Source organism: Octopus bimaculoides, chromosome 2 (assembly GCF_046866305.1).
Source record: "Octopus bimaculoides isolate indiv1 chromosome 2, ASM4686630v1, whole genome shotgun sequence".
Classification (NCBI taxonomy): Eukaryota; Metazoa; Mollusca; class Cephalopoda; order Octopoda; family Octopodidae; genus Octopus; species Octopus bimaculoides.
Window position 1 is genome coordinate 165042305 of NC_142929.1, and position 22555 is coordinate 165064859.

The 22555-nt window shown below is 37.0% G+C and overlaps 1 protein-coding gene across 1 annotated transcript in view; it reads right to left on the reverse strand.

Annotated features, from left to right (window-relative positions):
* The window catches only part of LOC106869805 (suppressor of fused homolog), a 35995-nt gene extending 17371 nt beyond the window's left edge, over positions 1-18624 (reverse strand). The window contains exon 1 of the mRNA XM_014915669.3: positions 18176-18624. Within this exon, the coding sequence (XP_014771155.1) occupies positions 18176-18363 (188 nt within the window). The 5' untranslated portion in view covers positions 18364-18624. The remainder of the gene's footprint in view (positions 1-18175) is intronic.
* Between the last annotated feature and the right edge of the window lie 3931 nt (positions 18625-22555).

Sequence of the window (22555 nt, forward strand, 5' to 3'; positions counted from 1 at the left end):
CACTTGCTGAGTTCATTCTATCACAGCGGTTGGCAATAAGAAAGACATCATCTCATTATAATGAATGGCAATTCATGTTGGAAAAATGAAGTATATGGGTGGGAAAGGGGTAGCAAAATTAAAGAAAGTCACATTCTTTTATTATTTTACTGTTTTCAGAGCACTGCCTTCAAGAATTGAAATTCATCATATCGAGTCCCAGTACTTAATTCTTTCAGGCACTTGCTTTAGCAACCCTTACTACTTGACCAAGTTACCTTTGATAGACATGGATGCACTGATATGCAGGTTTCTATGTAGATGTGAGCACATGTGGCCATGCTGGAGCACTGCCTTCAGCCAAGAAAATCGACCCAAGGACTTATTCTTTGTAAGCCTAGTACTTATTTTATCGGTCTCTTTTACTGAACTGCTAAGTTACGGGACATAAACACACCAGCATCGGTTGTCAAGCGATGTTGGGGACACACACACATATATACACGACGGGCTTCTTTCAGTCTCCATCTACCAAATCCACTCACAAGGCTTTGGTCAGCCCGAGGCTATAGCAGAAGACACTTGCCCAAGGTGCCATGTAGTGGGACTGAACCCGGAACTATGTGGTTGGTAAGCACAGCCACTCCTGCACCTATATATATATCATCATTTTATGTCCATTTTCCATACTGGCATTATCTGGATGGGGCACCCTGGTTCAAAAAAGTTCTTATCTGGAGTTACTGCTCTATTAGAGGATCAAGTCTCACTCATACATTTTCTTTTCGGTTTCATTTATGAAGCTGGATGTTTCCTAACACCATCAACGTATGGCACCAGCATTATAATCAGGAGCATTAATGAAACTGTCTTCTACCCCCGTGGAGGCGCAATGGCCCAGTGGTTAGGGCAGCAAACTCGCAGTCATAGGATCGCAGTTTCGATGTTCAGACCAAGCGTTTTGAGTGTTTATTGAGCGAAAACACCTAAAGCTCCATGAGGCTCCGGCAGGGGGTGGTAGTGAACCCTGCTGTACTCTTTCACCACAACTTTCTCTCACTCTTACTTCCTGTTTCTGTTGTGCCTGTAATTCAAAGGGTCAGCCGTGTCACATTGTGTCACGCTGAATATCCCCAAGAACTACATTAAGGGTACATGTGTCTGTGGAGTGCTCAGCCACTTGCATGTTAATTTCACGAGCAGGCTGTTCCATTGATCGGATCAACTGGAACCCTCGACGTCATAAGCGATGGAGTGCCAACAATCTTCTACCCCTATAAGACTAAAGAGTTCTCATTACTTTATACTGCACCTGTTTGCTCAAAGTAGCAAGATGAAGAGGGTAAATAGCAGGTAGTGATGACAGAAGAAAACCAAGATAAGGGGTAAAGAGAACAAAAATATGAAGGTAGAGTGACTGGGGTGCAAGCATGAAAGAGGATGAGGGTGGGCTGGATATTAATAATTTGTGATTGCTGGGTGTACTGGGTACAAGATCATAGTAAAGGGGTTGAATATGACTGGCGCATTATCATAGGGCTGGACAGGTTCAAAGACATCACTACACAACAGTTTGGTACTGTGAATAAGTCCAGTGCCATCTCTCATTATACAAGTGGAACATACTGTATGTGTCACACACACACACACACACACACACACACACACACAGTACATTGAATGCAAGTTTTGTGAAGTTATGTGATGGAAATAATCTAATTATTTGCAACACTAACTTCAGGAAACCAGCCAGACACCTGATCCCCTTCCAATTCAGTTAGCATGCAAGCTAGATAGACTTCATGTTCACCTGTAAGTGACATGGGCAACTGGTTGTGAATATGAAATCTCTCTTCAGTGAAGAAGATACTACTTTACATAGAGTAGTAATTAGTGACCTCAGGATAAGAACTATACAAACTCAGGACAAAAGTTATCTGGTGAAGAAAGGCACAGAGGTTGAAAGATCCCTTGGCTAATTTCAAAGCAGTACTGACACATGACAAAGCGGAGAAAATAGAATTATAACACAGAGGGCAACAGTAAGTTTCTATGAGACAAACTGCTGTGAACAGTGGACCAGATCTATTGATAGAACAAGGTTCCAGTCAGATGGAAAGTGACATGGGGCACAATAGTACAACAGATAGACCCATTAAAGCTAGGAGAAAGAGCAGGAAAGAATGGGAGAGCAGAGAAGGGGCAAAGAATAATATAAGGTAGCTAGAAACAACATTATATGCAGCAAGGAGAGAAACTGAGAGTGAAAATGTTTGTGAATGTTCTGCAATGAGAGGATGAAGAGCCATGAAATGTTCCAGCCAGCAAGGCAATGTTTCAGTGAGGATCAAGATGCCATTGGGGAAAGGTGTGTGAAATGATAATAGTACACTTGCTGTCACTGATGTTGAGAAGAAAGAGATATGGCAATGTTATATGAAAAGTTGCTGAATGTATGAGAAAGAGTCAGATTATCCCATGAAGTCCCAACAGAGGGACCAGCTTTTACGCTTGACAGTTACACGGTCAAAAGCACAATTAAGGATGTGAGGTCAGTCAAAGTAGTTGACCATCAGGGAAAGTAACTGAGATGCTGAAATTATATACCTAATGCAACAGAAAATGTGCTAGTCACTCACATAGAGGCCACACCCAAATGACTACCGGAAAGACAAAGCAGATGCTCAGGTAACTACAAAGGTATCAAACTGACATGAAAGAGTTTCCAGCATAGCCGATTGGGAGGAAAATGAGCTTAGATGCATTTGTGTCCTCTTATCAGTGAAAAGTTCTTTCATGAGAAAGTTATCAGCTAAGGGTAAGCCCCTACATTTGGCATTTTTTGATCTGGAAGAGACTTTTGACAAAATTCTGTCATCTTGTACTCACTAAGAAAACTAGGTCTACTGAATGGCTTGTGAGAGCTGTGCAAGCCATGTACAATCACACCCATGTTAAAGTAGAGATAAACACTACTTTTTCGTATACAGCTTCCATCTTAGAGATTTTCTAATGGACTAGTTTCCTGGTTATAAAATCAGTGATTGTATGACACTGTATTTTCTATACATTGCTAGCGAGATCAAACTACTGGCATGCCTGGCAAACAAGTTCCAACCACTGAAGAGATCCAATAAGACTGAAATCATGTGATCTGGTGAATCAAAGCTAGAATGGCAGGAGTTATCACCCGCTTGCAATAAATATCAAGTGTGGAAAATGCACTGAATAAACCAGCTAGAGATGCTTTCCTGGAGTTAAAATTGCAGTATTGCTGTCTCTTAGAGAACACCCACATTAAAGTGGGGATAAATACTACATTAATTTAGGTTTAGAGAAAGAAGGGGAAGAACAACTCCATTATTTAAATTGGATAAAGATAGTATAAGGTGGAGAGGGAGAGTCATATCTTTAGCAGTATGGTGACAACTCTGAAGATGTTTGATCTAATTAAATCTCATCAGCAGAGTGTAATATAACTGTCACTGTTAAACATCTAAAGTTTGACTTGAGAGAGGTAGGGGATTTTAGGGAATAAACACTGAGTGATGTGACAACTCTGAAAGAATGACTGGAGGAAGATACTGAGAGATGTCTGCTGCAGTAAAATGTACACTAACATATTTAATGTGGTGAACCGAAAACTATTTATTATCATTACATCAATAGTGAAGAGAAAAAATCATCATCTTAATGATTAATTCTAGTGAAGAAAGACAAGAATAGCAACACTGGAATTTAAATTAATAGCAATTAATTAAATAAAGACAGTATTAGGCATTTTTGTGTGGTCAAGAAGTTTGCTTCCCAGCAACATGGCTTCAGGTTTAGTCTCACTGTGTTCCATCTTAGGCATCTTCTACTATAGCTCTAAGTTGGTAAAAGCCTTGTGAGTGGATTTGGTAGGCAGAAGCTGAAAGGGGCTTATGTGTGTGTGTGTGTATGAGAGAGAGAGAGAGAGAGAGAGAGAGAGAGAGAGAGAGTGTTAGTGTGTCCTTGTTTTGACAATGTGGTAGTTGTAAATGAGGTTCACTGTCATACAAGCAGTGTCATTTGTTTGGAATCTTCTGTAAAAATGTGAGGCTATTATGAAATATTATCTTGCTTGGAAGTAAGTGATGGCTGGTGACAAGAAAGGCATCTGGCAGTATGAAGTCTACCTCAGTGAATTCCATCTGACCCATACACTCATGTAAGCATGGAAAAATGAATGTTAAAATGATGATGATGAATTTATAGTGTGAAGTAGGTCTGACCTATGGCAATATAGTGATAACTCCCAAACATGTTTTGGCCTTACTGGATGTCATCAGTAAGTCACAGGCTAAAAATTACTATCAGTTTTTACATGACTTGAGCCTATACAGCTTGAATCTTTATAGAACAAGAAAGCCATGTTAGATTCCAGGATAAAATGCTTGATTTTATGTATATAATAAATACACACAAATGTTTTGCGAGACCTCCATGAGATGGTGCTTAGTTCCAATTCCACAAAGTAGATGACAAATACTTCTGTTCCCTAGTCAGGATATCATTTTCTCATCAGCTGATCTCATGGTACTCTGTCGGTTACGACAACGAGGGTTCCAGTTGATCCAATCAACAGAACAGCCTGCTTGTGAAATTAACATGCTAGTGGCTGAGTACTTCACAAACACGTGTGCCCTTAGTGTAGTTCTCGGGGGAGATTCAGCGTGACAAGGCTGGCCCTTTCAAAATACAGGTACAACAGAAACAGGAAAAAAGAGTGAGAGAAAGTTGTGACGAAAGAATACAGCAGAGTTCACCCCCCGCTGTCGGAGCTTCATGGAACTTTAGGTGTTTTCGCTCAATAAACTCACAATGCCCGGTCTTGGAATTGAAATCGCAATCTTACGACCATAAATCCGCTGCTCTAACCACTGGACCACTGTGCCTCCACATCAGTTGATCTAGTACTCAGTTGTCTAATATGTTTCTCGAGCAAATAGATGAACGGAGATAATGTAGATTAATGTGTCCTGAAGTGCCTTTAGCCAATCTGAACTTGTGATCTAGGGGAAAGTCTCCCAATACCATATCCAACTGCCCACTTGTACTCTTGATCTTACATGAACAAAGTTAACCCTTCTAGATCACAAGGCTCCATTGGCTAGCATTTGACCCTAATTTCTGTAGCTTTAAGAAGTTGAAAGGCAAATTTCCAAATAGATAGGAAATAAGATTTTCATAGGTGGTATTTCCACTCAGGAGGAATAAACTCAGTTATGTAATCCAATGAATTTATATAGGCTTTGAAGTTATGTAAGGTAATGTTCTAATACTGTTTATAACCAATACTGCCTGATGTATCTACTTAAAATCTATGATGGGCCAACAGGTGAAACTATACATGGTTGCTTGACCTGCTAGAAATAACAATAACTCCTATTTTATTTTGAAAAATAAAGGAAACAGTAGATACTGTAATCTAAGATACACTATGTTTGTGTGTGAGAGAGAGAGAGAGAGAGAGAGAGAGAGAAAGAGAGAGCTTGCTGGTCCCCTTGCTAGAAGGTGGCAAGGCTGCTGGCCCTGTTGCTAGTAGGTGGTAGGGGTTCACTCCCCAGCTCACAATATCTTGGATATGCAGCTGTGCATTGTTAACCAGCCAGAAGAGATGGCTTCTTGGGGTTAAAAAAAAATCGCAGTAAAGTCCTTTCAAATGGACGGGCATGTTGAAGTGGCTACAAACATTACTTGTTAGCACAACTACTGCACTGATCTCTTAGAGAGATTTTAGAACTAGCATTTTTGCTTTTATATATATATATATATATATATATATATATATATATATATATATATATATATATATATATATCTTCTTCTAATATATAAAACAGAGATGTCTGTGTATTCGCTTTTCATGTGAAATCGACTTCACCAAATGCTTCCATACTTGTGATGCATGAATAATTTGACCTCGGATAAATGTTAGGCTCTTCATTTGATTTTTTTTATTAAAAATAAATAATATTGCTTTATATTTAAGATTCACTTCTTTAAAAAGGTTCCTCAATGTCAACTTCCGGTATTGACGTAACAACGGCAAAAAGCTTCTCTCTCTAGCTTCACAATATTCTCTCTCACCCCCTCTCTCTCTCTCTCTCTCTCTCTCTCAACACACACGTGCGCGTGCACACACACGTGTGTGTTGTGTGAGTGAGAGAGAGAGAGAGGGGGTGAGAGAGAATATTGCGAAGCTAGAGAGAGAAGCTTTTTGCCGTTGTTACGTCAATACCGGAAGTTGACATTGAGGAACCTTTTTAAAGAATGTGTGTGTTTGTAAGAAACAGAGTGTGAGTGAGTCAAGGGGTGTGTTGTCATATGCATCCATCATTTTTGGATATATGTGTGCGCGTGTGTGTGAGAGACAGAGTGAGAGAGCGTTGTGCATGTAGTATTTACTCTCTCTCTCATACACACGCACACACACGTCCATTTCATCTGATGTCTAATACTCTGTGTGTGTGTGTGTGTGTGTGCGTGCGTGCATGGGGGGTTCCACAATCGCCATTTATTTCAATTACTCTTGTGAGGATATTCACATAAATCATTTGTTTCATTTAATCCCTATTTTAATTTTCGTAAAAGATTTCAAGTACCAATAAGCAACAATTTCATTCCCGAGCAACGCCGGGTGGCTCTGCTAGTATATATATATAAATATATATTTTTCTTTTAAGTGTTTCAGTCATGCAGTTGTTGTCTAACCTAATGTTAAACAACTACATCTTAGAGACTTGGAATCATTGAGAATTAAATGCTGTGGCTAAGGACAGAAATCAAGAAACATATTGTCACTCTCACAGAGATATTCATCAATAATCAGTCATTTGATACCTGTTACCTCATAGATGAACTGAGGCAGAGTAAAATAAAGTTCTTTGCACCACGCACACTCAAAACATTGCTGCCCAGTAAAAACAATGAAATGCCTGCAGAGAATTTGAACTCCAAAGCCATTAATCAATAGTCCAATACTTTGTTCATATAAAAATGTAACAAGTCAAAAGTTGTAAAGTTCAGAACATATGATTTCAATTCCAATTTCTTATTAACATTCTTGAGTCACGTATGAATACCACAATATTCCATTTCCACTACTCTAAAATGTAAGGTCTTTTAGTTTAGCCGATAAATCAAAAGAAACCAATATTAAAATGACAGCTACCTATCCTAGTAATATCATACAGTTGAAGGTCAGCTGCTGGAGATTTACTAACCCAGTCTGCAATCATTACTTCATTTCATTTAGCTGTTAGTATTAAAAAAACAGCTCTTACAGTAAAGTTACCTACAACTGGCAGTTGTCCAGGGCTAGACAGGGTTCTCATTTATTTAACACACTAAGTTTTTTATAATGGTTGGCCCTTCTGAACCTATCCAGTTCCACGCCATAGGAAACAAATCAATATGTACATATGTTTATATATAACTGGTGAGATTGACAAGAATGGTAACAAACTGATAGAGCATTACTCTCTCTAGGATACATAAAACATGTGTGTGTATCTGTATTAACCTATGTAAATAGGTGTTTTTAAAAAACAAAAATATCATGAAAAGAAAGAAGATTAGTAAAGTGCTGATATACCATTCTTTGAGCAACTGTCGGGGTGGACAGAGGTGATTAAACTCTAGTTAATAAAAATTATAAGTAGAAATCTGACATATCTGGTTGCAGTAATCATGAAATCAAAACAGCTATAAAATGAGAAAGAGGAAAAGAATGTCAAAATAACCTAACAATTTCAGCATACATTTAGCAACACCAACATATCACACCTCTGCAAGAACAGAATGTGAACAACTGCATAAAATGCATAGAAGAATTTAAGTTTTATTCTATTTGATGCTGAGTTTGAATGTTTAGTGGAAGGAGGGAGTCTATATTGTCTTTCATTTCTCAGTGGTATGAGAGATTCAGTCATTGGACTGCAACCATGCAGAAGTGATACATTCAAAAAGTTTTAGCAGTTCATATTGATCCCAGTACAAATTTCTATTTGGTATTTAATTAATCAATCTCCCATTACTTTCATGATATAAAGGGATGCAGTTTTACTCTTACATATAACACACAAACACACACACGCACAATTTCATCTACTAAATTCAACTCACAAAACACTGGTCAACCCAAGCCTACAACAGAAAACTGACCAAAGGTTGCACAATGGGAATGTACCCAGAACAGTGTAATTGAAAAGCAAACTTTTAACCTCACAGCTAAGCCAAAAACTATGATATAAATCAAAAACAAACAAAATAATGGCAGTTACATACTGGTGTAGTGACTGGCACAATTGCAAGTTTCTTCAACAAGGATTACCTGGCACCTCTTTATCCAACTTTCCTTATCTATATACATCACATGTATGTACTAGTTCAGTTTTTTTTTCTTGCACAATATTTCTAATTTCTGTCAACTGATTTGTTCATGTACACTAATATTACTCATGTTCACCTCATTTCTTTCCAGCCTTCATACATCTACAATCAACGTTCATTTTTTAGTCAGTCTATCTGTGATCCCACTTCACCTTTTGTATATCCATAGATTACACTGGATACATCATACAGAATTCCTATCCTGCTTTCTTTCCTGCTAAAACGTTTGTCATTAGTCCTGGTTTTGCTTCCACATGTGGTAGTTTTCTCTAATTCTTCAGCAGGTTCAGCAACAAGAACTTGGTCATTGATACACAGAAGTTCCCATGGAAAGTTAGTCTTGAACTCTTATAATGACCTGGAGACCTATGATACAGGAGGGGACTGAGAACTGATTCCTGATGTACACCTACCTATACACTAAATTTCTCACTGAAATCATTGCTAATTCTCACTTTGCTGATAACATCTGTGTACTCTCATACATCTAGTTTCCTAAGCAACTGCCAGACAACAAAGCATGGTTCTCTGTCAAAAGCCATCTCCAGGTCAATGAATGCTTAGTGGCTTGCTCTTTGCCAAGAACTTCTATTAGTTATCTTGTTGAAAGGCATCAATGGTACTTTATCTTAGTACAAAACTGAACCACAGCTCATATTAGTTGATCTTTTTCAAATTAGTTGTGCTGTAAATCTATTACTTGGACAATCCCTTTGATGCACTGTAGTTGTTTCCCTACCATGACAATCATTGGGAATGAACCCTGGATGACTTAATAACAAGCTCATGTCCTATTCTGAGGGATATTTTCAGCGTCTCATGCTTTTCTTGCCCTCATATTTCTATCTGCTTTAATTAAGAAATAGCTGAGCTTCCTGATCCAAACCAGACCAACTAAGGTTAAGAGTTAATAGAAGTGAAGAAGCACATAAAACTGAGAGTACAGCCCAAATACCCAACAAAACACCAGTAAAAAATTCTGAATTAAAGGCCTAAGAGCTGGTCATTCTACATCAAATTTGTTTGGATCAGCTGTGATTGAATAAAATCTATGATTAAAAGAACTCCAGTTATGACCATTTAAAATTTTTTTTATATTTCAACCAACTTTACTTCTTTTATCACCTTAGTGTGTAATTTGAGACAAGATAGAGTTATTTTCATATGAACACATAAAGACTCCTTTGTGAGCTTATATCTGGTAATTCAGAATAGAATTCAAAGATTAAGAAATTCAATACACCTACCATGAAGGAGATACTCCAGCATGATCTTGACTGTGCTCGCAAAACAAACAGAACCATGTTTCATTACCCAGTGAATAGACATTTTACTGGACACAGAATTTCTCAAGAGGGTAAACTTTGAATACTGCTTTAACCTTTTAGCATTTAAACTGGCCATATCCGGCCCAATATATTCTATCTGTTTTATGTTCAAACCAGCCAGATCTGGCCTCTCACACCTACCCTACAATGTCATTGTAAAAATAAACACTCAAATCATCAAAATCTCCAAGCTGAGATAATGCACGATTAAATCAAAACAAGGTGAATAAATAGGTATTGCATCTGACAGAGTAATCTGAATGCCAAGGGGTAAAAAAACAAAAATAAGTCATCTATTTAAATAAATGATTGACTATAGTACTCAGAAATGGTATAAAAGATGAAAACAAAAAGTACTGAGTAGATGTTTACTAATAATCAAACTGTTAATAATGTTGTATATCAGTAACAAGAAAAATGTAAATAAATAAATAAATAAAAAAATAAAATGTAATGTAAATGAACAGGCAGAGATTTGATCTCAAAACCTAACATTTGTATTATTTCCTCATTCTCGTTGCCTTCTAAAAGGAAAATTAAGGTTAGGATGTAATGTTAACTGGATACAAGTGAGTGAGGAAAGAGAAAGCCTGGAAAAGTAGGTTTAGGCAAGCTACAGCAACTAAAACCTTGATCAGATTAAAATATCTTCTAAACTTGACACAGACACACACACGATGGGGTGGGATGGGGGTGTAGGTCTGAGGTAAAAAAATAAAATTGGCTGAAACACATAAAAAAAAAAAAAAAAATAAATAAATAAATATAAAGCCAAACAACTATATAAAAAGTCCTTTGAAAGTAGAACAGCCAAGGGGTGAAGTCTCTTTAATATGATATTAGCAAGTTAAGGAGTAAACTACCTCTGTACTGCCAGGCAACTTCACTCTGTAGACTGTGACAAGTCTGACCACCCAAGTTGAAATTGAGTTTATCTATCCCTCTCTTCATTCCACCAGAACAGAGAAAGGAGGCAGCTAATATTACACTCCCTTGGTCAGTAGGTTTATCTGACTGACTTTAACAAAGATCTTAGAAACATAGAGAGAGTGGGGAACAATGTGTACAAGGAGGAAAGAGGGAACAGTGGAAGAGAAAAGGGAGAAAAAAAAAAAAACAAGGAGAAAGAAAGGAGTTGTGTAGATGAGAGAAAAATGGTGTAGTGTACATTGCATGAGAAAAAGAGAGGAAGTGAGAGTGGGAGAGAGAGAGAAAGACAAAGAGCAGGAAAATAATGTTTTATGTGTGTGTAAGAATGAATAAGTTTGAATGACATGAACTGGTGTGGGTGTGGTGGAGAGGAAGATTATTTTCTTTTAAAAAAGTAAATAAACAAACAATCATCAGACCACTCCTAAATGGGACTTAAAATAGAAATATAGATCCAGAACTGATCAGGACCCAATGTAATTTTGATAAACAAAGGAAATATTTACAGTAAGGACTTTATAAAGTTTTCATCAAAAGAGTTTGGATGAAAAATAAATAAATAAAAGACCGATATGAACAAATGGAATAAAATTGATTAGGCGTGGCTAGGTAGTTAAGAAGCTTACTCTGCAACCATGTAATTGCAGGTTCATTCCCACTGTGCAGTACCTTGGGCAAGTGTCTTCTACAATAGCCCTAGGCCAAACAATGCCTTGTGAGTGGATTTGGTAGGTGGAAATTTGTGTGGAAGCCCATTGTGTGTGTGTATAGACTTTCTGTTTGTCTTTCTTGTCTCCAGACTTGCAGGGCATTTTCATTTTCCTTTGGATTACCCCCATATCTGTCCATCTTTGTTGTATATGTATATTTTGTCAGATCCTAATGGTCAGTCATTAGGGTCTGACGAGACATATGTAAAGCTAAGTGCTTTATGGATGTGAAACCGTGGGTAACCCAATGAACCAGCCATAACTACCTTTCTCTAAGTACTCTACTGCTCTTTATCTTAGAGTGTACTTCTCTTTCAGATTTATGATTTACTGATGATATATATATTCTTTTATTGGTTTCAGTCATTTGACTGTGCCCATGCTGGAGCACCACCTTTAGTCGAACAAACTGACCCCAGGACTTATTTTTTGTAAGCCTAGTACTTATTCTATTGGCCTCTTTTGCCGAACTGCTAAGTGAAATAACTTAGATTAGTTTCAGCCATTATCGGCCCCGGCCATGACTAACTCTCTCTGTGTGTGTGTGTGTGTATATATATATATATATATATATATAGAGAGAGAGAGAGAGAGAGAGAGAGGAAAATAATGTTTTATGTGTGTGTAAGAGAGAGAGGAGTGGATGTAATTATATGTACATATTACTAACAGCATTCTTCTACATGGACCATCAAACTACAGGGTTTGGTATCCTATTAAAAGTCTTATCCAAGTTAATAAATGCAAGATATATTGCCTGCTCCCCATCTTTTTCCAGTCTATTCCATGTTCTCATAAAAACTCCCAGTTGTCCTTTTTATTACAAGTCTCTATCTTCTACTACTTTTCATCATATGCATCAACCAGTACTTCTTTGAGTCTTCGTCTAATCAAAGGATCTTTCAGCTTCCATAACTTCTTCCATTTCCAGATTGCCTTGCGTTTCAGAGACTACCTTGCTCTTATCCTGAGGTCACTAATCACTACTCTATGTTGAGTTATACGTTTTTCAACAAGTTGCCAATCCTATTTCATCATGTGTATGAAGTCTACCTTGTGTATGTTCACCTGAGTAGTACTTGATCTAGTGGCTGCCAGTTTCCTGAGTGATCACAGTAAATGCTTTGATCCTAAATCATTCTTTACACTATACCTATAGCTTCCAAGTATGCTGGAGTGACTATCATGCTTTTGTTTAATATGTTCATTAAAGTCACATGCACGCACAAATCTTTCTATCTACACACACATACATCATCATCATCATCATCGTTTAACGTCCGCTTTCCATGCCAGCATGGGTTGGACGATTTGACTGAGGACTGGTGAAACCGGATGGCACACCAGGCTCCAATCTAATTTGGCAGAGTTTCTACAGCTGGATGCCCTTCCTAACGCCAACCACTCAGAGAGTGTAGTGGGTGCTTTTACGTGTCACCCGCACGAAAACGGCCACGCTCGAAATGGTGTCTTTTATGTGCCACCCGCACAAGCCAGTCCAGGGGCACTGGCAACGATCTCGCTCGAAAATCCTATGGGAGCCAGTCAGGTGGTACTGGCAACGGCCACGCTCAAAATGGTGCATCTCATGTGCCACCCGCACAAGAGCCAGTCCAGGGGCACTGGCAACGATCTTACTTGACTTGCCGGGTCTTCTCACGCACAACACATTTCCAAAGGTCTCGGTCAGTAGTCATCGCCTCGGTGAGGCCCAATGTACGAAGGTCTTGCCTCACCACCTCAGCCCAAGTCTTCCTGGGCCTACCTCTTCCACGGGTTCCCTCAACTGTTAGGGTGTGGCACTTTTTCACGCAGCTATCCTCATCCATTCTCACCACATGTCCATACCAGCGCAGTCGCCTCTCTTGCACACCACAACTGATGCTTCTAATGTTCAGCTTTTCTCTCAAGATACTTACACTCTGACGGGTATTCACATTGACATTACACATCCAACGGAGCATACTGGCTTCATGCACATATATATTCTCTTGCTCTTTCCTCTGGCTAGGTAACCATGTATCTCCTTTACAGCAGCACACCTGCTTCTGTCTTCTTTCTTGTTCCTCCTTCTCTCTCTGGTTGGATAACCATGAACCTCCTCTCTGTCATACTATAACTTTTCATCAGCTGACACAAGATCACCTCCTTCAAAGCCCTTTCCCCTCTCAAAGATCTCTTGTTTTGCAAAGTTACTTGGTGACTCTGGCAGTGTTGGTGCCACTTAAAAAGCATCCAGTCCACATTGTAAAGTGGTTGGCATTTGGAAGGGCATTCAGCTGTAAAAACCATGCCAAACCTGATCTCACCTGTGTTGGTGCCACGTAAAAAGCACTCAGCCCACTCTGTGCAATTGTTGCTGTTTGGAAGAGCATCCAGTCATAAAAACCATTCCAAAACAGATAAACTGTCAAACGCATGCCAACATGGACAACAGACATTAAATGATGATTATATATATATATATATATATATATATATATATATATATATATATATTTATATATAAGAGACAGGTCTGAGAAGACTGGAAGAAAATAGAGAGTAAGGAACAATATCAGGTAGATAAAAGAGAACCTAAATTTCAGGTATATTTAACAAAGGGAAGCTTTGAAAGAGGTTTGTTCATGTCCTATGAGTAGAGGAGTCAAAGCATTAAGTATTTTGGATTGCAAAGAAATGTGTCAGTAGTGACTGAAGTTGACAGGCTCCAATAATTGGTTTCCCAAGGAAACCGGCCATTACAGGTAGTTGCTAAGACTCTGAAAATAACTGGTGCAATAGGGCACATGCTTGTCACTTGCATAAACAATTAAGTAGTATAGAGAGACATTATGTGCAAGGACTGGTGTAACTATCAATTATTACAAGGATAAAGGAGATAATTTACAAAGAAACAACTAGAGAGTAACCAACTGATGGACCTAGTGACGAAATAGATATAGCATAACTGAATACAAAAAAGGAGCTTAGCTGAGGTGCAGTTTGGGTTTGTGCTAAGACGGAGTACAACTGATGCCTACTTCCCAATGAGATAGCAACTGAAGAGGTTTGCTTCTTGCAAGAGCCCTTGCACTTGTCCACATAAAAAGCACCCATCACACTCTATAAAGTGGTTGGCATTAGGAAGGGGACCCAGCTGTAGAATCCAAGCCAAATCAGACTGAAACCTGGTACAGCTCTCCAGCTTGCCAGCTCTGGTCACACTGTCTGACCCATGCCAGCAGGGAAAACGGATGATGATGATGATGTTATCCCTAATTATCATCAGTATGTGAAAAAGTGATGTGAGGATAAGTTTAATCCTTTCAGGAGAAATCTCTGTTGAAAACATTTGAAAATGCAAGAAAAACAAATATTTGGTATATTCCATATTCAGAATTCAAAATGTAACTTCAACAAGTAATTTGTAATTCAAAATGTAACTTCAACAAGTAATTTGTAATTCAAAATGTCATTTCAACAAGTAATTCGTAATTCAAAATGTAACTTCGACAAGTAATTTGTAATTTATCACTTAAACAGCAAAAAGTTTAATTTCGTTTCATCCATGAAGCCTAAGATATATATGTATACAAGAGCACTTGACTTTTGAGTTTTTAAAATAATAGTAACAATGAATAGCAGATATATTTCATATATAGGCATATATATATTTTGCTCATAAATACAACACAATACTCAAAATAAAAAAAACCCTAATATGAATTGAATTTATAGGGCATAATATTTGAATATGTAAGTCTCTCAGTCTCTCTCTCTCTCACTCTTTGTCAATGAAAATTCAAAACACTAAATCAGAAATTAACATTATTAATAAGAGTAACAGATGTTGGTGAATGGTAAAATACAGAGCTTTTGACTAATAATCTTTTCAATATTGCATTCCATTCATCTCTCTACAATCTTCTTGAGTTCAAGTCCTACTAGACTTGATTTGGGTCTTTTATCCCCATAATCAATAAAATGAGAACCAATTTTGACTGAATATCTCTATCCTGTAAATATAAAGTCTGGAGCCAGTGTGAATCAGATACAAATGTATATTAAAATACATAACAAGCACAAGGTCACAAATTTCACTGGTGATTAAGACTGCTCCCTGTTCCTGATGGGTACTTATTACGTCACCCTGAGATCAAAAAACAAAGCTGACTTAGGATCTAAAATCAGAAGAGGCATAAATATTATTAGGCATTTTGTTTGAGGCAATACCAATTTATACCTTTTTAAAATATTGATATTTTGTATTGGTCTAGCCACTATAGCATGTATAATAGTGGAAAAAGCATGAGCCTTACTTGTGACATTCTACCTACAGAGCTACATTTGCTGGTTATATAATTAATGGTCAACTTTATACCATCATGCGAATTTAGTTATGCCTTGCCATTTTGCTAATATTTTAATAAGTAGTCTTCCACTATTTGTCTCACTATTTTGGGAGGGAGAAACGATGAGCTGTAAAGACAGCAAAACCAATCAGTTTAATTCTCATCCTAATCTGCCAAATTCCAGTGATACTAAATACATATACAATTCTATTTTTGGAATAGTGGATCTCGAAGCTCACATAAAGCTATAATAACTATAATAAATAATAGCATGCAAATATTCAGTTAAAAAAACTCTTTTGAATAAAAAAGTTAATGGCTGCCCACAGGACTCAAACCCACAACTCCTGTAGACATGACAGGTGTTCCACTATTGGACATATATAGTTATTACCAAGGAGTTTTGCCACTTTTACAGTGCTGCCACTATAGGTAGTGGAAAGTTGTTCCTACCCTACAATATTTACTTGACAAAAATTGTAGGGCTATTACTACTTCACAGTAATGCTCACACCTCATTTACATTTGGTTACAGTGAATAACCTGAAAAAGAATAAACTCTATTGATGTGCAAAAGATCTAGCATAGTTTGGGAACATTTTCATTTCATTCAAACAGTAGAAATGCTGAGTCTACCATTGTGGTATTAGATAGGAGATAAATTTCTCCTTTATAGGTAAGATTCTAGTAGACCTCTACACAGTCACTCGACCCATTGAAAAATAGCAGCCAAATCTTCTTCAGACCACATTTTATAGTCTTAAAAAAAGGAAGGAACGTTGGAATAATGTTTGGTCTGGAAGAGGAGGTTGTACTCATATAGGGTGGTTACAAGAGGAACGTCTTCGATCAGAGCTGACCTAGGACAAAACAACATGAACTACTAAGACAATATTTTATTAAGCGTCCTGTACAGAAACATAAAAATACCAGCAACGAAAATCAAAATAACTGAATTTATTGTAATGTAAAGAATCGGTGCCTTTTATGTAACTAGGGAGGGTTACACTACAAATGTTCAACATCACTGCGGGAAGGATACCTACTACAAATTTATTTTTATGTAAGTATAAGGGCAAGACTTCTTTTTGACCCCCACCCCAGTCTTTCCGGTATAAGGGCCAAGACGTTGAAAGGGACAGAAAATGGAATGTTGTAACAATATGTTTCCGAATCGGAAGCTTAATCCTTGTACAATCGACAAAGCATAAGGAATGTGTTTACTTTGTTTTGTTTCTTTGGGCACAGAACCAACTTTTGAGAGCAAAGAGGTTACATTTTATCGACCCCAGAAGAATATGAACTTGGAATGTAAGGCGGAATGAAAACAGTAAATAACAAACTACTTTTTCTGTTCCTCACACTCATACGAAGGGGAAAGCCCGAAACGTTATATTCTACACTCTTCGTGGTAATCGAACTCATCTACCTCTGAGTAATAGCATTAAACATTCGTAGAAAGGGTCACTGACGGCCGAAAGGAATTAAATCCATGGGTCAGAGGAAAATTACCTATTGCTACTATTTAGAAAGACCAGGACATTCTCCAATCGGCACACCAAAGTTCCAAATGTAAGTTAGAAATGGCAACGAGAAACTTTTGAATAAGTTAATCATTGTTAAAGGTTATGTTTACAATCCGCAATATTCAGTAAACGTTGTGCAAAAAAAATTGATATAAAATAACCGTAAAACACTAGTTTATTGCAAGAAATTTTGTCTACATTGGTGTCGGTGTGTGTATTCCTTTCTAATTAAGTGGACTGACTGAAACAAATAGAAACTGACATGTTAGGGAAAGATGCAACGAAACACCCGCACTAGACGGAATTGATGAATTAAGATGAGAGTTTTTTCAAGTCTTCAAAGCATTATTGGCTTATCTGACAAAGGAATACTGGGCCTAAGTATATAAAGGGCTTCGTATAGTGATGGCTAATATTCTTGAAAGCTTTCCGCCTACTACTGATCGCCTAACATAACTTCTGTAATATAACGCTGGTTCCAAATTTCCAGATGTTACCATTCGTTGCTTGCCACATTGATAGTCATGTAATAAAAAGAAAAGCTTGACATCAAATGACTGTATGAGTGTGTATTACACACACACACACACACACATATATATGTGTGTATATATATATATATATATATATATATATATATATATATATATATATATACATATATGATACCACTTGATGTATTTCCAACAAAAATTACTTGTGTCTATAACGAAGAGTTACACCATACGACTGATTTCGAGTGTATGCATATGAATGACAACTAATCAACGAAATTGTGTATACATTTATACATGTAATAAATGAGTGTGAATGTGTGCGTGTGTATGTATCACATACATGAATACATATGGATGTTGACGTTTGTATGTATGTATGGGTGGGTGTGTGTATAAAGCTATTCATAACGAAGAGATTAGAAAAGGTTAGAGTAGAAGAAGAATGGCACCAACCAATATTTCGTTAAGGCTGTAACTTGTAGCGGATTAGACTGGTTCGGGTAAGTCCTTCGACAGGCTGCATAGATCGATTCAAAGCCAGGTGGTGTGAGATGCATATTGGAAGGAAAATTGGGTGAAGAATACGGTTTGTCTTCATCTTCTATCTTACAGTGGGCTGAACTGGTTGTGTTCGTCGACATTCTATATTGATAGTTAAACAACTGCTTCAGAAGACTTCAGTCGAGACTGTCTAACTTATATCCAATACTTCACGTCCGACTCATCATTTTACTAATGATAGATAAACAAAGACAACCTCAAGGAAAAGACTTTCTGGAATGAAAAGCTTGTTGGTAAAAAAAACAAAGATTTCAGTTGATGTCTGTCAGTGACAAGGAGTTAACACATCGGAAATAAACTAATAGGAGACCACCAACAAAGTTTATGCTCACAGAGTTATCTTTCTTTGGTAGTCTTGAATTTTGTCACTAGGTGGACGTTGTCTGTTTTTTTATTTTATTTTCTCATTGTGTTGGTTTTTAGAAAACTTTGGGTTGATAGTTTTCGTGCTTAGTAGCTGCTCCCTAAGACTTACGATTTCCCTCAGTAAATTAGATTATTCTTATAAGCCCAGGATACAGAACATTTTCATATCATATTTAATTACGTTTGTCCTTAATTTGGCTGAAATACTTTTCTTCAACTTTAAGATAGTATTTAACCTAAGTCAGCCCTGAACGAATTGACGTGATCAAAGGTGGGCATAACTACAGAGTGGTGCCCTCCACCACCGACTTTATTTCTGCATAACTTTCTGAAAAATGCACATTTATTAATAACATTTTGCAGATATACTCTTTGATGATATCGATTACATTTGTCTGATACCATTAAAACAATTTATTTTGGAGGCGTTTCTGACAATTCTCACCTTCCGACTTTCCCAATATTTCTCTTTAAAATGCATATATTTTAATGGCATTTTGCGGAAATACGTTTTTGAGAGTGTAGATCATGCAACATTGATGTTTCAGATCTGAAAACAAAGTGAAAAACGTTACAAGTTACGGAAATTGGTACCAACGAAGTTGGGGCTAATAGAACAATCCGAAACTCCATCAAAACATATTTTTATGAAGTTTATAAACATAGTCGTAATCTATGCTTTCTAAAATGTATTTCTGAAAAATGTCATTTTGAAATATGTATTTCAAAGAGAGTTATGAGGAAACAAAGTTGAGAAGGAACGAGAAAGATTCGAAACTTTTTTTTTTAATATTATCAACATCATTGCAATGTACTCCCTCGAAAAAGTATCCCTGCAACATTTATTTAAATTATTCGTTCTCCACAAAATTAGGAGGAAACTAAATCGGGGATCACCAGTCTGTAGCTAAACCCAAAGTTGTTCCAACTGCCCTGTCTTTGTATATGTTAACGACATTTTTCCATGTGTTCTTTCTTTTAAATGGTAGGTGAAATCTGAGAAGGTTTGGCTTCTATATCTAACAGATCGAGCGAATACATACACACCACACTCCCTCGTTGGGATTGGGAGTAAACGTTAATGAAATAAAAAATTCTTGAAAAATAAATAAATAAATAAATAAATAAGGGTACTGCAGTTGATTATTTGGGGCTCTATCAATGGGGAAAAGCTATATGATATTTTTCTAGAATTTCATAACAAGAAATCCAGTATTCGTATTGTTCAAGTTCAACTTAATTCTTAGAAAATGAAATATGAATATGTGATATTGGTCACATTTCGTAATATGTATAGACCCTAGACTTCAAACATCGTAAATCTTTTGTGTACGTATTCTACATAACCGCAATTTCTCTTTTCTTTAATCTAAAGCACTTTTGGTATTTCTATGATTCTCAGTGATTTACTGACCTTTTTATCGAATGTGAGGTTCGCTAAAAGTTTCGATGGGGGGGGGTTAAGTCGGGGGAAATGGCTTTGCCCAAGCTCTCTGACATTGGTAGAGTTGATAACGTTGTTGGTCACAGATTCAAAAACGTGGAAAGGGAATTCCAGGAAAAGGGTAAAAGGATCAGATGAGTGAGGGACGAGAGGGAGAATGATGGGCGTGTAGCCGTGCCTGGGTACAGTAGCGTAAAACTAACTAGTTCAAAAGAGCTATTAAATTGGAGCTACGAAAACTCCGTTAGGCTGCCTGATGTAGCACTTCTTCCTTCATGTGTTATCTCGAATTAACCTTTATTGAACAGATATATGATTAAAGCTATGTCTTTTCTTTTCTTTCTTTGATAATATATGTAGTACTACTTTATCCGACGATCCTTCATATTGAGACTGTAAACTCAAAACAAAATACTAAAGCCAAAATAAAATAACTAAACTCGAACGTCATGTAATATTCTAAACAAACAAGGCTTAAAATATGTAAATTTAATAATGTTTTTAAAACACCAACAACAACAGCAACAACTATAATACATGTTTTTATATAAAAAATATATATACTCTTTTACTTGTTTCAGTCATTTGACTGCGGCCATACTGGAGCACCGCCTTTAGACAAGCAAATCGACCCCAGGACTTATTCTTTGTAAGCCTAGTACTTATTCTATCGGACGCTTTTGCCGAACCGCTAAGTTACTGGGACGTAAACACACCACCATCGGTTGTCAAGCAATGTTGGGGGGAGGGGGCAAACACAGACCCACAAACACACATATATATATATACATATACACATATACGACGGACTTCTTTAAGTTTCCGTCTACCAAATCCACTCACAAGGCTTTGGTCGGCCCGAGACTATAGTAGAAGACACTTTCACAAGGTGCCACGCAGTGGTACTGAACCTGGAACCATGTGGTTGGTAAGAAGCTACTTACCACACAGCCACTCCTGAGCAAAACTATTATCGTTTGATCCAATGTAGTAGTTAATTCTTTTTGAAACTTATTCGTCGTCTGGAAAAAAAATTTAAAAACCCCAAAAATCAGTAGGGTGTAGTTTGAGAGATATTTGACATTTTTAGCACTTCAGATACTTTTCTCTGTGTGTGGCTCATTTGATGCTTTTTGTTCTCTTCCCCAATATGTGGTTCATATGGTGTTACGTGCTCCTTTCCTTTTGTGCAGTTGGTTTGGTATTGCAGTACCTGCCCTCCTACCCAGTGTTGCCAACTTAAAATCACAATTTTATGCTAAATTTCAGTAGAAAAATACCAAACAAATGCTAAAAAATGCTAAATAAAAGAAAAAAAGTGCTAAAGACTAATTATATCAAAAAGCTTAATTTTTATTTACATATTTTTTAATTTCTTTAATTATATTAAGCATTGAGAAATAAATTCTTGAATTTCACTGATTTGATCCCTTTCAGCTGCAGTACTTAGGTCTTGACTTCTGTATACATTCAAGGTCCCAATCTTGTTAATCATGTGTTTTGGAATATCGAAGTTTTTGCAACATTTGCCACATCTTTTCAGGCCATATTTTATAGACAGTATTGATCTAAGCATAGGAAGATGCATTTTGTTTTTCAATTTTGATTTGATTACACTCATACTACTGAACTTGTTCAACTTCTGCACTTGAGTTTGGCAATGTCAATGAATTAATGGCAAAATTTGCAACATCTCTAAAAGGATTTCCTCCAGTAGCATCTTTATATTCCAAAACTTCCAGCCAGAATGCCTCAGTATTAGATGCATTTGTCCATTTAACTAAATGAATGCTATTAAACTGCATTGCTTCTAAGACAGGTAAAATTGGCTCTTTGAAATGCTGCAAAATATTCTCTACTGAAAAATATTTGATATTCCTCAGTATATCAATATTTTCTGGCAAACAGTGCTTGAGCTCTTCATAAAGGCAGAGTAAAAATTGTTGTGCTCTTTTACAAATATTATTTTCTTCGGTGGCTGTTACAATCTTCTTGATAATCATTTCTGCTATCTTTCTCTCGAACCTGTAGCCTAAATTTACATGCTATAAAGTGGTTGGCATTAGGAAGGGCATCCAGTTATAGAAATCATACCAAAAAGGATATGGGAGAATGATACAGTCTTCTGTTGTATGTTGTCAAGCCATCCAACCTATGCCAGTATGGAACATAATCTATATAATGGTAGGCATTAATGATATGCTGTATACATGCTCTGTGTATGTAGATAACTACATTAAACACAAAAAATTGGAATGAAATGCAACAAAAGAAAAACCCCATAGATATGAACTTCAAATGTTCAACTTGTAACCAAATTTGTCTTTCTATTGGTCTTACTAGCCATTTCAGTTCACATGAACTGGTAATAGATCATTACCACCTGAAAGAACATGTAACAATCAAGTAATGATGGTTGTCCTTTTATTGGTTGTCTGATATCAGAATATAATGCCAAGTGA